Source organism: Sarcophilus harrisii, chromosome 3 (genome assembly GCF_902635505.1).
Source record: "Sarcophilus harrisii chromosome 3, mSarHar1.11, whole genome shotgun sequence".
In the NCBI taxonomy this organism is placed as follows: domain Eukaryota; kingdom Metazoa; phylum Chordata; class Mammalia; order Dasyuromorphia; family Dasyuridae; genus Sarcophilus; species Sarcophilus harrisii.
This window is the reverse complement of record NC_045428.1, coordinates 370,598,159-370,615,725: the sequence shown is the minus strand read 5'-3', so window position 1 is coordinate 370,615,725 and position 17,567 is coordinate 370,598,159. Positions and strand designations below refer to the sequence as shown.

At 35.3% G+C, this 17,567-nt stretch overlaps 1 protein-coding gene across 3 annotated transcripts in view; it reads right to left on the bottom strand.

Annotated features, from left to right (window-relative positions):
- Window positions 1–17,567, bottom strand: part of HECW2 (HECT, C2 and WW domain containing E3 ubiquitin protein ligase 2) — a 369,280-nt gene that overhangs the window by 15,094 nt on the left and 336,619 nt on the right. For all 3 annotated transcript variants that reach the window (XM_031960290.1, XM_031960289.1, XM_031960291.1), the window contains 7 exons: window positions 15,654–15,806; window positions 12,400–12,498; window positions 10,422–10,551; window positions 9,226–9,372; window positions 6,634–6,748; window positions 3,922–4,007; window positions 3,039–3,151 (listed from right to left, as the gene is read on the bottom strand). In XM_031960290.1, the coding sequence (XP_031816150.1) occupies window positions 3,039–3,151; window positions 3,922–4,007; window positions 6,634–6,748; window positions 9,226–9,372; window positions 10,422–10,551; window positions 12,400–12,498; window positions 15,654–15,806 (843 nt within the window). The remainder of the gene's footprint in view (window positions 1–3,038; window positions 3,152–3,921; window positions 4,008–6,633; window positions 6,749–9,225; window positions 9,373–10,421; window positions 10,552–12,399; window positions 12,499–15,653; window positions 15,807–17,567) is intronic.

Genomic DNA, 17,567 nt, shown 5'->3' with positions numbered 1-17,567 from the left:
TAATTTAAATGCTTAGGAAAAAAAGATGGTCTGCTTTCATAATCAATTATTAATTGCAATTAGCAGATTCTCAGTTTATCTTTAATATCCTTTTCTAGACTCATCAACTAATTAAAAAATTAGGATTTTTTTGGTGGGGGCATCGGGGAGGGGTTGGGAAGTCCTAACCAACAATATACCTTCCCTACTACACCTCTTATATCCCTTTATCCAATCAGATCAGATATCCAATAGATGGCTAAATTTTCATGGATGAATATAGGAGTCATCTCTTATGTGGGGAAAGTGGATTAACTTTGACTTGTTTGCTCTGGCAGGGGATAACTCTTCTCCCCTAACCCTGTACCCCTATGCTAGAAACATGGGTACTGGAATACTCAGAAAGCAATTGATGCAAGTGAACAGGCTGTGTGTGAAAACTGGGTGATAGGAAGAAAAATTCCAAAATACAGAACTAACCAGTAACCACAAAGCAGAAGAAGTACTAGTAGTAGGTTCTTGTTGACGTATTCAGCATATAAGACTCCATAGAGACACCCATCTGTCTCCAGAATTGTTTTTCATCTGGTCTCAAATTACTCGCTCTCCACAAAAGAAAGAAAAGGCAATGATGCACAAAATTTTTAATGGCTTCAGAGCCATGCATCATGCTAGGCAACTATCCTATTTGGATGATTTGTTTCACAAACTGGTAGAGGAAAATAGTCTAAGTAGAATGAAGAATAAATGACAATTATATTTGATTACTAGAGAAAAGATTAATGTGTCCAAAAGATACTGGGATTCCCCTCTTCCATTATGCCTGATTACCCCAGAAATAAAGTATGATATGGGGCCAAACAAACAACCACTTCCATCTTCCCACATCAATCTAGCATGTAGCCATTCTACATTCATCACATGACACCAACATTTTGGAGGAAGAGGGCAGAGTAAGAAGGAACCTATTTGGAACAATAGTCAATGAAGTACCTATGCAAAGACCCAGTGATATCCACAAAATACACCAATTTAATATTAAACAGTGGCTCACTAAAAAGAAAAAGATTAATATGATAATGGAATTGAAGCCTCTTCTCCAAGATCAGAGAGATTTTAATTTCCCAATGACAAAGTCAGGTACTCTGAAAAGTGTTCTAGTTTATTATTTTCTCAGATGATGTAAGAAATGATTTGGCAAATTCTAAGAAAATATAACAAATAGATATGTTTAGACAATACAACTTCTCATATATAAATCAGAGAGATTTGGGAACCAGCTTTGTCCATGAAACAAATATAAAACTCTCCTAAACAGCAATGATGCCTAAATAAACAATATCCTGTACTAGTAGAGGTTAAAATATTCTCCAAATCTAACATTCAGTAGATTATTAATTCAATTAATCTGCAGTTTTAGAGTCCTAAGGGGAAAGTCTAGGCTAAAAGATAAAGATTATAATAGTTAAGTTTAATTATATTAGCTAATGAAAATAAGCCCTTTCCATGATCATATAAACTTTAATTAATTTGAATTCTTCTGAAATTATGAAGGAAAGATATTTACTGAGGTCTTATTCTATTGCTCTATGTGTGTTGTGATGAATGGAGAACAACTCAGAATCTGATAGTAGCCTTAACTTACAAATGCAAGAAAAAGAAAGTGTTGTACAATAATGACCCATCTGTTCTTATGTAATTGTTCCACCATTTACAAATACATCAGCACCAGAACTATCTCTTCCTTGAATATGGAGTATACATTGACCGAATCAGGTCTCTAATATACTTCTACCTATCTGTCAGTATCAAATTTATTATCTAAGATGAATGGCAAACTATCAGCTTTCATCAATATTCACATTTTTTCCAAGTTCAGTGAATAATTTCATGACTGAACAAACGTAATTGATGTCAGCAGCTTGGGTCAAAGCATATTGAGGGGCTTAGGATACCCAGAATTAGAGAGAAGGAAAGTAACAAAATGATCCATCCCATCCTGTCCTGTGAAGGCTAATCCCAAAAATTTCTGAAATGGGAGGGGGAGGAGAAACCATATCCTGAGGTTTTAGAGAATTCTAAATCTGACACAAACAGGTAATTCTCCAAGTATGACATAATTGCCATGTGGAAAAACAATAAAGTAAAATCATTCTTCAAGTAATAAAATTTACCATCCCCCAAGAGTGATTCAAGATACACCATTCACCTTCCCAGCTGAGGATCTGATGGTAACATTTAGGGTTCTAAGGTTGCAGGATGTGCTACCTTAGTTTCACAATGTATATATAGCAAGGTTGATAAGAATGTAACATGCTGATGTAGACAGTATGAAAATATGGCTCCACATTGTTCACTGTAAGGCACTAACATTTATTCAAACTGTGCGTGGATTTAAAAAAGGCCTTGGGGGGAAAAGGAGACACTATCACTTGATACCACTGACACATAAGGAAGTTTTTGATTATTATTAGCCACAGATAATTGCTTTCACAAAAGTGAATTAATATTTATATATCAGTAAAATAAAAATTTTCCCATCATAAAGAAACTAAGTTTCTTGTAAATGAAGATTCAATTCAGCAAGAATTAACACTTCTATAAATAAATATTGGAGGGGAAAGTAAAACAATGCAAAACACTATCAGATAACCTAATATTATTTACAAATGAACATGGTATTACTCGTAAAAAGGAATTCAAACATGCAGATAACTTGTGCCACAGGAACTGGGACAATCCTAACAAACCATACATTACAAAAGTCACCTTTATATCAACATGCTGACGCACTGACAACACAAATATTGTATTTTCTATCTTAAAATGCAGGTATAAGCATCAGTGGGAAAGCATTTTTAATTCAATTCAATAAACATTCATTAAATACCTGTGCTAAAGGACAGAAAAACAACACTGACCTGAAGATGTTTCCCACTTTTTTAATGGGAAGACAACTAACCAGTTTAGGTCAAGAGGTACCTTCAATTTTCTTTATTAAATATTATTGTAAGAGTGAAGAGGTTTTGTTTAATTTTCTTTTGGTTTGCTTTGTTTACCTGGGAAGGGCAGTGATTTTTCCCCATTTCTCCACACAGAATCTCCTTGGCCCATTACTCCCTCGCAGAGAAGCAAAGCCTTCATAGGGTATGCTGGATGTGCCTGTGACAAACTGCCAGTGAAAGTAAAATAGGATAAGAAAATGAAATACGGTTCAGTGGAAAGAAAAGAAGAATGATCAGTTCTGTTTAAAGTTGTTGAGCAAGAGCAACGTGCTGTTTCCTGCTGGCATCATTCTTAGGCCCTAATTATTATATCGAATGGGGTTTTGGCACAGAATAATCTTCACACAGAAATTCTAACATTGAGCCAGAGAAGAATGAAAGATTTGTAATACTAAAAGACGGGGCAAAATTAAATATAGAATATTGGGTAAACAGTACTTATAAAATGGCCTAATGTTAACTATAACCTCCTGGGAGGTGGAACCACATCAGAGCTGTTTTAATCTCTTACCCTGCTTTGGGAGGAAGGGGAAATGATTGCTCTTGATTTGGCCATAAAAAGTTAGCAGTCGGTGCATCCTATATGTCCCAAAAAATGTGTCAAGTCCACTGAATCCAGTATTTTACTGAAGAAGAGGGCACAGTTGCATAGTAGATAGAGAGGTAGTCTTGAAATCAGGAAAACTTGGTTTTATGCCCTGCTTCTGCCATATGTTGCTTCTGTGATTTTGAGCAAAATCATTTTATTTTTCAATGTCCTTAGCAACCCCCTAAGGATGATAAATTGCAGAGAAGGTGCCAACCTGCATTAATAGAGAAAGTTTCCTCTTCTAGAGACTTTCCTATATCAATGAAATTTATAGATTCAGTCCCTGGACTATTTAGGTTTATGTTATGTCTCTGATGGTTTTATGGCTTGAAACACTGTTTCTCTTACCTGTAACAACCTTAGTCGTTGTTCATTGTTAAATCTTTCTACAGCAGCCCAGAACCACCGGATTACAATATGATTGTCATGATATCCTATCAAAGCAAGAACAAGAATCCATGTTTATTTTAATTCTAATTTAAGCTATGAAGAAACATGTTTTAAAAAACCCCAAACATTCAAACACAAATTATCATCTCAGTTTCTTCAAAAGCAGGAAATTGATTCCCTCCTCAAATTACGTAGATATACGATAACATGAAAAGGATAATGGACTTGGGATCAGAAGACTTGGTTTCAAATCTTGGACCTGCCAGTGGTTTAGCCACATGACCTTGAGTAAACCACAGTCTTTAGGCCTTTGCTTACTCATCTGCTCCACAGGTTCATCTTACCTGACTACAAAACAGATCTACTGAAAATCCCTTCAGAAAAAAAGGGGTGAATGAGGTTGTCCTCCTACCCACTATTATTAACAGTGCTTATGATCAGATCTATATCTGGGAAAAATCTTCCTCTCCTACTATCTGACTGAGTCAGGAAATAAAGAAGGTGGCCCTCACCCATTCCATGTGCTAGTGTACCTATTTTGGTTCATAAACTTTATAATTTAGATATACTTCCAAGCATAAACTTGGAAAAAAGCTACTCACTTCCTCTTCACGAGTGAACATATTTATAAAATATACATGGTAACATCAATTTGAACCAGTTTTCCCCTATAACTCCATCATTATGAGTTGATTGATACTTAGTGCAGAGAAAACCAAGTTGAGGGAAAGTGTCCTAGTTAGTAAAACACATTAATTAATAAGTTAATTTTGATGATGGAATACTATGTAGAGATTACATGAGAAAACTAAAAAATAGTTCATAGAATCACAGAGCTAGAAGGGACATTGGAGGTGATCTGGCAAAAGCCTTTCATTTTATAAATAAGGAAACTGGCATTCAGGGAAGTTAAATGACTTTGCCCAAGATAATATAGGAGACAAAGAAAGAATTTAAAATACTGGTCCTTTGACTTCAAATACAAAGCTCTTTCCACTCTTCCACACTGCTCTTCCTACTTGATTGAATATTAAAAGCTTAGAGAAGAAATGATAAAAGTAGAAACTTGAAATTGCTTCTGGGGGATGAGAACAAATTTCAGCCTAGAGTTGGTGTGACAGGATCAAAGAACTCTTTTCTTCCCTCAAGTCATGGAAAACTAAAGATTTATAGTTTAGGGGATATGATTTAGCTTTTAAAGGAGCTGTCCCAAAGTGGAATGAGCTGCCTCTATAAGTGGGTTCCCCCACATGATGGTTCCCCCACATGATGGTTCTCAAGAAGAGTATGAAAGACCACTAACTAGTTGGGCATGTTATGGATGGAAATTCCTTCTGGAATAATGTAGATGGTACTAGATGTTTGTGGAAGTTCCTTCTGACTCTTAAATTTTGTGATTCTATGATCTAGAAGCAACTAATTTTTAGGGTCATCTTTAAGAAAATACTTTAGTAAGTACTTGGGAATGGCCATATTGTTTGGTTAATTAATTTCCATTTAAATTATCCTTTTCCTTTGAACTTATAGAGTTTTATTGCTATGAAAAATTTTGGCAAAGATTTTAGCTTTCCCAAGATTGAATTTAATGCTTACCTAAGTCAAGCTTCATAATTTTAACCTTGGTTTTATTTTTTTTAAATCAGGTCCTATATCATTGCAAATTAAATTCTAAGGCACTTGTATAAATTATTTGAAGATTTGGGTAGACAGAAATAGCAATTTCTAAATTATTTATCTATAATATATATCTATAACAAATAATCTATTGAAATTATCTATTTGGAATATCCATATAGGTATTCCAAAATATCTGTTTGTCTGTCTGCCACATATTAGATAAATGGAAATGCTGCATCATGGCAGGAAGAAATTTCAATTGGTTTTCTGAAAAAAAAAAAAGATGTTCTCACAACACAATTTTAAATTTAATCTGCAGTATTAAAATTTCCCCTTTCACTTTAATTTTCTAGACAATAAAAAAACAATAAAGCAATCCCCGAAATGTAGCATTTACTGATTTCCAAGATATAAATGTTCACACTGAAAATTTAGTAATTGGCTCTTTGAAGCTTGTATAAACTCCTTCTAGCACATCTTTTTATAGTGAATAAGACCTGCTCTTGGAGTCAGTATGAGATGAGTTCAAGTTCATTTTATCCCTCTCAGTGTTCCCAAACAACTCTTTAAGACTGAATGCATTGGGTAGAAGGTGATTCCATAGTGGGAATTCCCCTTCCCAGATGAGATTACAGGTGGAGAGGAAGGGGAAAAAAAATGTATTAGATAACACAACTTTGAGTCAAACAATGAATCAAAACTTTTTGTTCTAGAAGCCCAAAGGGTGTGGCTCTTAAAGTTCCATAGGAGTGGAGGGAGGGATGGGCTGAAAGTGGCTAACTAGTGATTCCCTGCTTCAAAGCAATTACTTAGTGTTCACATAATCATGTTTCCTCACTACCAATTAGTTATGACATACTTGGGTGGTATGTAAATGGCATTTCCCTTGTTTGCTAGATGAGGAAACTAGGGAAAGAGGGAATGTGACTTGCTCAAGATCTCCTAAAGGATGTTTCAGATCTTTGAGTAGAAATGTTCTCAGCATTCTGATTCAGACCAAAATGCCAACCCAAATCCCTTCTGATTAAAGGCTTCAAACTCAGACAGTTTCACCTCCTCTATATTCTGTGTTGTTTCTCCAGTCACTTAAATCTATTTCAGCAGTTCCAGCAATGACCAGTTCCAGTTCTCTTGCATCAAAGACAGACACCAGTCTAGCATCCACTACCTGTGAAAGGAAGAGAGTTCAAAGAGATGATTCAGGGAAATCCCTTTTGTGAATGAGCCTCTAGAGAAGAATGGTATTGGGAGGAGGAATTTAGCAAATAGTGCTGAACATCCCTTTTCCAGATTAATCAATCAACAAGCATTTTTCATTTATTTATATACATTTATAGATTAAATTTATATACAAATGCAAGTAAGATATTATAAAGGTATAATTTTAATACATAGCATTGGTTTCTACCACCACAATATCATCATAATAATAACTAACATTTATATAGCACTTACTATGTGCCAGTGACTATGCTAAGCACTTTATAAATATTATCTCATTTGATCCTAACAATAACCCTGCAATAGATACAATCATTATCCCTGTTTTACATATGAGGAAACTGAGGTGACTTGTCCAACATCATATAGGAATTAAGTGTGTGAGATTGGATTTGAACTCAAATTTTCAATACTCCCGGCCCAGCACAGCATCAGCTGCTTGAAGTAGCTGTCCCTATGTGTCAACATGACAATGATCATAGTATCATCATTCTAGAGTTGGAAGAGACCTTAGCAGCCATCATTTGTGAGATGAGGAAACTGAGGCCCAGGGAAGTTAAATGCCTTGCCATTTGTAAGTGGTAGAGCCACTCAAGTTTCATGAGTCTGAATTTATTTCTGTTCCCTGTGTGGGGGAAGCACAGATAGGTTGTGATTGTCCTGTATATAGACTTCTCAAACTTAAAAGGTATAAAATACAACTCATCATTATTCTTGTTCTCTACACTCTTCTGATCTTTTCTGTTAATATTGAGGGCCACCACCCTCCTAGTCACCTAGTCTCATCATGTAATCTTTCCTATTTACCCTACCTAGCCAATCAGTTTCTATGACATTTCTACTTTCAAAATTTCTTTCCTATGAATCCCCTGGATTTTTTTTATCAAAGTTTTTCATTTTCAAAACACATGTATAGATAATTCTCCAGCATTGAGCTTTGCAAAACCTTATATTCCAAAATTTACCCCCATCCCCTAATCCCTCCTCTAGATGGCACATAATCCAATATATGTTAAACATGTGCAATTCTTCTACAATTATAGTGCTGCACAAGAAAAATCAGATCAAAAAGGGAAAAAATGAGAAAGAAAACAAAATCCAAGCAAACAACAACAAGATCCCCTGTTTTTCTACTCACCAAGGCAACAACCTGGTGTAGGGCTTCGTTATCTCAAAACTAAACTATTGCAACAGTCTTCTGGTTGGTCTTCCTGCCTCAAGTCTCTCCACACTACAGTTCATCCTCCATTTATCTGTCAAAATGATCTTCTTAAAGTGTGGATCTAACTATATTACCCTCCTTCTCCCTCATTCAATAAACTCTTGTGGCTTCCTTTTATCTCCAGTATAAAATTCTTCACAACCTGACTTCTTTCTACCTTTCTAGTCTTCTTATACTTTAATCTACTCCATATACTCTATAATTCAGCAATGCTGGATTTCTTTTTGGTTTTGATAGATAATATAGCATCTCCCAACTGTTCCTTCTTCATTGACTGTCCCCCATGTCTAGGCTACTTATCCATCTCTGACTCCTGGCTTTCCTGGCTCAGAAGACTCAGCTCAAACTCTACCTTATGAAGTAATCCTTTTTCAGTATCTCTCTTCATATACTGTTACTACTTTCCCTCGGAGACTATCCCCATTTTTACTGCATATGTCTTGTATCTACATGGTTACTTATATGAGGTCTCTCCATTATAATGTGAGCTGCTGTGGAGAAAGGGCTTTTTTTCCCCATCTTTCTTTGTTTCTCTAGTGTTAGTGTTGTGCCCGGAACAAAGAAAGCATTTAATAAAAGTTTGTTGACTGGCTGACTCTTTTGCTGGAGGGGAAACTCATATATATGAGACCACATATCCATATGAGTATTAGGGAAATTTTAGCTAAATCAAAATATTCCCTCTCAGAGTCAGAATTTTCCATACTACAAAATAATGATTGGTTCAATCTGCTTCTCTTTTCTAAAAAGGATCTTAGTGGCTTCAAAAGTAAAAACCTCATGGAACATATAACTAGTTTGTTCTGACCATTAGGTATGATCATTTCACACCCTCAAGCATGAGATTCGATTACCCATATCTTAGCATGCATGACTTAAAATGATATTAGTGGTCATTAAATCATCAAATCCTATTTAAATTCTAGTCAAAACATTGAACTCAAAGACCTCTTGAACCAGAGAATTCCATGAATTCAACAATCCACCCCAACCTACCCACTCCATTTTTTTTCAGAAAAATTTTCATATAATCAAAGAATATTCCCCATAAAATTAATTTTAATAATAAATGTTTTATGTAAAAAGAAAATACTTCATACCAGTAGAGATAAAATGTGATATCTGTGGACACAAAAAAGTAGATTTTGACATCTGTAGAAACCAAAATTCAAAGCATGCACCCCAAGGCCCAATTTCTTTACCTCATAAAAACCTCGTACTAAGCTCTCTGTTTGTTGTACAACACCCCTCTCAATTCTCCATTTCACCATTCTTTCGATGTATTCTTTCTTGTTCTTCTCTGTGACTGGGATATTGGCACCCCCTGGCTTTAATTCTCGTTCAGTGATCTTGGAACAAATATGTATTTACATAAGTATCTTCAATGGAGTTAAAGTATTGTAAAAGAAACCATTACCACTAGCATGAAAACACTTTACCTTATTTCATATAATTACAGATATCTCTGTACTATAAAAATTGTGTCTTCCATACTTTATTTACAAGAAACCCTTACCCAATGCTATGTACACAGTGAGCACTTAGTAAATCTCATATATCTGATTATCTGTACTTATTTCTAATTCTCATTAAATCATACATCCATTAGCAGATTCCTTTCAATTAGCCTGACTTTCTTTGAGACTCTGGCTGTTTGCCATATGAATGGCTGACGAGGTCTTTTAATAAATCCTAATATGGTCTAGCACTTATGATGTATTGTTATCTAATGTTTAAATGAGGGTTTAACTTTGAGATTAATCTTAATTTATTTTTGTTATTTTTATTTTTATATAGTATTTATATTCAGATGAAGACCAAAGTTTAAAATATAGCATGAATTCTGGTAAAATAATAAAAAAAAAACCTAACAGCTAAGTATATTAATGAAAGAAATCACTGATGTCCCACCCACACTAATGCTGGGACAACAATATATACCAATGCTACCAATTCTATTTTTCACATCTATGATTCTATTCATTTTACAACTGCATTTTCCTATCTGATTTGTAGCTGGATATAAAAATGTATTTAGTATGTGGGCTCCATGAAAATGAGGGCTTTAAAAACGTATTAGAAATATAAAAAGTAGCTCATACTGGATGTTGTATTTTTGAAAACAAAGAATAAGAAGGATAACTTAACAACACATGTAATATGCTGTCATTTAGCTCCTTTCCTTCTATGATAGCATTGCTGTTACTAGACATAGCCTCTGCAATAAGAAACATACCTTCACAAAGTAAATGAATACATTCACCCAATTTAGTAATTGTCACACTAAACCAAGAATAGCCATGCCCAATGTTTGTCCACTGACATAGTTGATCATCTAGCAATAAATTCTAACAAAGCAAATAAAGAATCTGGCCACAAGGTTTTAGCATGCACATACCTGTCCAAAAACTTCTTCATTTACAGTAAAGGTGAGGTCTAGGATATCATGTATGTCATTGTCTTTCATCCACTGAAGGCTCTGGTGGAACTCCTCATCAAGGTATTCTAGATCACTCAAATCACACAGACTAATGTATCAAAGAGAAAAATGTAAAATTGTAAAATGTTATTAGTAAACATTGACAGATATTAGGAAAAAAGATGAATTAAGCAACAGTGATTCCTAGATTTCTGTTATTTAGAGTCTAAAACAGAGCTAGTGAAAAAAACTTAAGAAACTTTGAAGAGGTTATAGAGGTTAGAGATAGTCAGGATTGTAAAAATGTTCCATTTCAATGCTCTTATGTTATGGAGGAAGAAACTGAGACTCAAGAGGGATTCAGTGAAGTACTCTCACCCAGAGATACTTAACAGCAAAATCCTGACTAAAATCCAGCTTTCCTATCACCCATCCAGGACTGTTGCCACTCTACCATACAATCTGACAATACTGATCTCTCATTTTATAGAGAGACTAAGAACTGGACCTCATCCAGCCAGAAGTCAATGAGTTTGAAATGTGGAAAGTGTACTAAGAGTAGCAAAATCATTAGGGCATATAGGAAGCTAGAGTAAAAATCAATTAGTTAATCAAATAACATTTATTAAGTACCTACAAAGTGCTAGCCTGGGGGGCTCTGAAAGTCCCCACTTTCAAGCAGTTGACATTCCATGAAGTACAGGGTGAAGGACAACATATGCATTTGTGGGGGAAGGAGAGGTACCAGCAATTGTTGAGATCAGGAAAGGGCCTTATTTAGGAGGTAAAGCCTGGGCCAATCTCTGAAGGAAATGGAAGATTTTAAGGGGTAGAAGTAAGAAATGACTGACTTTAAGTCACTGAGATGGGAGATGGAGGGCCAGTTTGAATGAAGTAAAGGATGTTTGAAAGGAATAATAAGCAAGCAATGCTTCATATTGCTTCTGGGAATGTCAGTCCATCCTCAAAAAGATGCTGAAAGAAAAGAAGAAAATACTATGTCTTCAATTCAACAATCAACAATCTTTCAAGGCTACCTTTTCCTATTGGGTATTAGAGCATTTTTCCAGTGGTTATTTCCTTTTTTGTTCATTGGAAATTCTCTTTCCGAGTGTCAGGGATTTACTAGAGAAGTTAAATTGATATAGGGATAGAACTGATGGTCAAAGGTGAAGAAGAGTATGGGTTGGTAGTTTTCTGCTAGGATCTCCTCATGTTGTTTCTACTTGTCCCAGAAGCAGAACAAAATATTTCTTACTTGTGCTTGGCCCTGCAATGTATTGCTTTTTATAGGACAGAACCAGCTGTTTGCTCCAAAGAAAGATTGCTAGCTGCAGTCTTTCATTTTTATAATAGTACTGAAACTTCCCATGGAAGTTTTATTTGTACCTCCCTCCATAAATCTTAACTTTCCTTTCACAAAGGGAGAGCTTTGAGCAAGCAGGGTATCCCAAAGACATAGAAAGGGCCATGGGAGATGAGAAGTGAGCCAAGAGTAATTTACAGTTTGCATCAATGTGAAGCATAAAAATCCATCTCAAAGGGAAGAGGACTCTGTGAGTCATAAAGACTAACCCACAACTATTCTATTAATAATCTGAATTAATGCCATAAGCATTCCAAAGCTGCATTTGAAGTACAATTGTTATGAAGAAACATGTGTTACCAAGTATGAGAAAGATAAAATGGTTCAGAAGATGATAGCAAAACTAAGATTTTGTATGCAATCCAGAAACAAAGGGGGAAAAGAAGAGAATATAGTCAGACAAATAAACAAAACTTCAAAACTTATTTAGTTTCAGAAAATTTGTGCAGCTATAAAAACAAGGGCACAATGAAGATTGTTAGCAGATAGGGAAACACTGACTTTGACAACAGGAATTTTCCATTTCAAAAAAAGGAAATACTGTATTTTTTCCATGCTGATTAAAAAACCAATCAAAATACTTTTACTCACATTCTGAGGAGTGCCTTATAAAATGGTCGTGTGAAGAAGGCATCTAACAAATACTGGTGTATCAGTGCAAGGCCAAGGATTCGACCACTAAACCTGAACCTGAACAAGAAAAATAGGAAGCAGATCACATCACTTGGGTTGGTGAATTATTCAATGGTTCTACATACACAAGGAGTTCATATATATCCTAGGCGAGTGGTCCTCAAAGTGTAGTCCAAAGAATTGTTGGGGTCTCTGAAACCCTTTCAGAGGGTCTACAAATACAAAATTATTTTTTATTTTTAACATAGTAAACAGCTATAAATATAACCCATGTGAACAAAAACTCTTTGAACAGATCCTCGATAGTTTTTTTTAACAACATGAAGATACTGAGAACAAAAGTTTGAGAACCACTGTCCTAGACTAATCAAGCCTACATCAGGCTAATAATTCACACATCGATCACCAAGTCAAATTTGTTTGATTTAATTATCTTTGTTATTTGAGTAGCAAGGTGGCTCAGTGGAAGGAATGCTGGGTGTCGAGTCAGGAAGACTTGAGTTCAAATCTAGCTTTAGACACTTAATAGCTGTATGTTACCAACCACTTTTTGCTTCAGTTTCTGCATCTGTAAAATGGGGATAACAAAGGCATCTACTTCCTAGGGTAGTTGTGAGGACCAAATAATGATTTTAAAATGCTTAGCACAGTGTTTGGCTCATAGCAAACGCTTTATAAATGTTACCTGTTACTGAATAGTCAAAGACTTTGTAGTATAAATAGTATTCCACATTCATCATCTGTTTTGCCAACATAAGTTGCTCTTTGGCATCTGTGAGAAATCCCTGAGGGCTACCACTTAAGATGTTAAGGTGTTACCACTTAAGGTAGCCTATGACAGGGAGAGTGGTACTGATTTTGCTTCTAGTTTGTTCATTTTGATGCTAGCTGTATTTTCCTTGTATCTATAGCCCCAATTCATTCTTTGTCACTCTAGTATACAACTAAATATCTTACTTGGCAGAACTTCCCCTTTTCTCTCTCTCTCTCTCCCTCCTCTGTAATTATGATGGTTATCCTCTCAGTCTTTAGGGCAATGAAAATTTTTGCCTATGGAAGTTTTTGGGATTTCCCACAGACAATGTAGCATCTTCTAAATATCTCAAGGCACAATTCATTCTGATTTATTTTGGAAACTTTGTTGAAAATAACTGATATTATACACTTAACTGACTGAAATGAATACTCTTACAGTTCTCTTTATTTCAAGATCAATATTTCAAAATCAATGAGCTCCCAGTAATTGAATTTGATGGTTTCCCAAAGTCAGTCTCTTGAGCAGCAGCTGATATGAGATATATTAAAAGCTACAGTTTGTCCATTGTTGTTTCTTCTATCAAAGTTATGTTCCTCTCCCCAAATGTTTAGTAGATACCAGCGATTGCATTGCAAATGGTAGCTAACGTGATGTTAGGGTGATAATTAGATTAATTAACCTCTAAACCATAATTAGATTTTTTCTCAAGATATTGACAAAAAAGGGCATGAATATTCTCTCAGTATAGGACTATTTCATACTTTATCTCTTGTGCCCAATATAAAACAAATAAGCACTCTCAAAAATTGATGATTTGACAATTTTAAAGTCCGTGATTGAAGGGATTAGGAAAAAATATCTTGAAATTAAATAATTTAATTTTAAAAACAAGCTTAATCTGAAATTATAAAATATCTCTTTTTTTCTTAAGATTTTATGAAAGTAGTGCTCAATTTAGAAACTGTTGATTTACAAATTAGCATTTGTAATGACTAGCCATTCCTAATGGCATTCTTTCCCATCATTAATGCCATTTTTGCTGGCATTGCTGAGAGTGCCTTCTCACCAACTCTGGGACCTCTCCTCTGGGCCTATAATCCTTTCTCTTCCCCCACATCTTAGTCAGCTGAAGAATTCCTTTTTTAAAAAAATTATTTATTTTTAGTACACATTGCTTTAGAAATCATGTCGGAAGAGAAAAATCAGAGCAAAAGGGAAAAACCATGGGAAAGGAAAAAAAAAAAAAAACAGAAAAAAGTGAATACAGCATGTGTTGATTTACATTCGGTCTCCACAGTTCTTTTTCTGGATGCAGATGGCATTTTCTTTCCAAAGTCTTTTGGTAATGTTTTGGATCACTGAGCCACTGAGCAGAACCAAGTCTTTCATAGTTGATCATCACACATTCTTGCTATTATTGTGTACAATATATTCCTGGTTCTGTTTGTTTTGCTCAGTATCAGATCATATAAATCTTTCCAGGTCCTTCCAAAATCAGATTGTTCATCATTTTTTAAATAGAACAATAATATTCCATTCCCAAAATCATGGGCATTTATTCATTTCCCACTTCTTTGCTACCACAAAAAGAGCTGCTACAAACATTTTTGCACATGTGGGTCCTTCAGCTGAAGAATTCCCAATGTCTCTGCTTCACCTCTACTTTGCTTGACCATTAGTATGTAGACTTGCTGAGAGCTTAACATAAGGTCTGACATAGCAGGCATTTAATAAATGTTTATTAATTATAGTTAACTACATCTGTAGATGCTGGACCAGCTCTAATCCTTTGGCTGTCAAACTTCCCCAGATGCTGTCCTAAAGAGTCTTCCCAGGGCTAATTTCCTAAGGTACTCCCTGCCCTTTTCAAGGCTGATGAAGCACAGAAGAACTCAACATTTTCATTTGCAGTTGTGTTTTTTTTTTTTTTAAATCAGACCTGTGATTTCATTTGTGTGATGAACTTCTACTGAGAAATCTTCGCTGCCAATGCAGGCTCCTACTCTGCAACATACAGTCTTGTAGAATTACAACAAAAAACATAAACCAAAGACAATAAATATCAGAATTGGTAAGTGACAGAAAAGGCCTCTTGACTCCCAGGCTAACACTATCCGCCAAGCCATGCTGCTTTCAGTTTTTGTACTACATCAATTGAGTAATTGGTTAAATAATCTTTTGTAAGCTAGCCTGGGAAACTTGTCATAATTTATAACATGTTTTTTTCAGAGATAATGTGTTCTGTGTTTCAAGCAGCCTAATTAAAATTTGACTTACAAAAATAATAATTCAATATGCTGAGGATGTCTATGTATTTAAACTCAACCATAAAAGAATCAAATGAGATTTCTAAGCAAAATTATGGTTTTAATCAATAATTAAAGTGGATATCTGTATCTGAACAAAATTAGAACATATGGAGGAAAGCACAATTTCCCAAACCCCACAAACTTACCATTCGTGGTGATTGTCTACAAAAGCAGACATGGGACTTATTTGTACTGTATATGTATCATTAGCTGAATATTCAAATAAGCCATAATATGGATTAAAGAGTTCTCTGGATACCAGGAAGAAAAACTCTCTAGAAGGTCCACTGTAATCCAGCCTATAAAAACAAACAAAAAGTTAGTGTTTTTTCCCACCCAGTGCTAAATGTAGCAAGTACAGTTTACATAATTCATCATCACCAAGATATGCTTATTAATTATCTATTAAGGAACACAAAGGCAGTTGAGTCACTCTATCAAGAACTACAGAGGCCTCATGAAACAGCTGCACTTCCAATTTTCAAATGCTGAACTCAAAACAATGCTTCAGATAGATGTATAATATATAGAAAACATAAGGAAATGGTAAATACACAAGAGAAACAACCCATTAATGATGTCATTCACATTATGTTCAGAAACTCTTAAATAACAAAATGTATTATTCAAGAAGGTGGTATGGCTAGAAAGTGGTACTGACCAGGTGGGGAATGAGCATTAAAGACAACAGATTGCCTTGATGCTACCTTGGTGTCCCTCAAGAAATTAAAGAGAATTAGAAGAGGATTTCAAAGCATATTAGGTAAGTGTTTTCTATGTAGGGCTCATGGCTTCTCCCAGGCTGAGAAGATATGGCAGGATTGTGATCCATGTATATAGAGTGAGCACTCACATTAATGAAATTAAAGAACTGAAGTTGATAAAGTACATGATTTGAATTGTGAAAAGGTAGGGAGAGATTTTCAGCCTCTCTTCAATTATTGAGGAAGGCCATTATGGAGCCCTTATATTCTAGGACCATAGACTTTGAGCTTGGAGATGATCCAGTACAAACTCCTTATTTTATAGATGAGAAAATGGAGGCTTGAAAGGGAATGGCTCGCCCAGTGGCATAAATATAACGAGAGGAACAGAATCAAAATTAAAATTATACCAGGCCTGACATTTCAGAAACTTCCCATCCACTAAGGAATGAAGAACTTCTTTCACCTTTACTCATTGGCGAAGGAAGAGAGAGAGAGAGCTTGACAAATGGCCAAATGGGAATTTCAGAGGCAAAGGATACCCTGAGAAGATGATCAAAGAAGAACTGGAATGTTTGGATTCAAGTGATCAAGGTTTAAAGCAAATTAGAGGAGACAAGGTTAGAGATAGCCTGGGGATTAGAAAAAGACACAGAAGATGAGAAGTGCTAGGCTGTTGCCTAATAAAGTGTTTTTGAAGTGGAGGATGAAGATCTCAAACTTGATCCATAACATTCTATTAGAACAACTATGTGTGAGGAAAGCAGTGTCACAGTGGAATGTGGAGAAGATGATTTTGGTAGGCTTAGGGTGACATTGCTGACTTCAAAGGGATGAGTGAAGAGATTGCAATGGTCTGAATGAAACAACTAGTCTGCTGTGGCTGAAGTTACCAGACTGGAGAAGAAAAAAGAGGATGCAGGTCTATTAATACTATTCATGAAGTAGGCTATGGCACCAAGTAACAAAACAGCCTCATTGAGGAATTCACTGTGGCACAACTGGGAAGGAGAAAGGCCTATGGTGGAAAGATGAGCAGAAAAAGTCATTCAGTTCCTTCATTTTATTTATTATGAAGCTCAATCTCTTGGGTTACATTACTTCAGGAAAAGGAAAAAGAATTCAGAAAAGCATCAGATAAAGAGAACAAAAAGTCCACTCATATGTGCTCATATGTCTAATGTAGAGTCTTGATTAAATCTCTCTGTATGGTATTGCTTTGGAGACTATATGAAGTTGAGTTCAACAGACATGGTCTCTGCTTTCAAGGATCTTGAGACACCACATACAGGATATAGCATGCTGAACATGAAGCAAATGCATAAATGCTACACAAATTTATGCAGTATTGTCTTT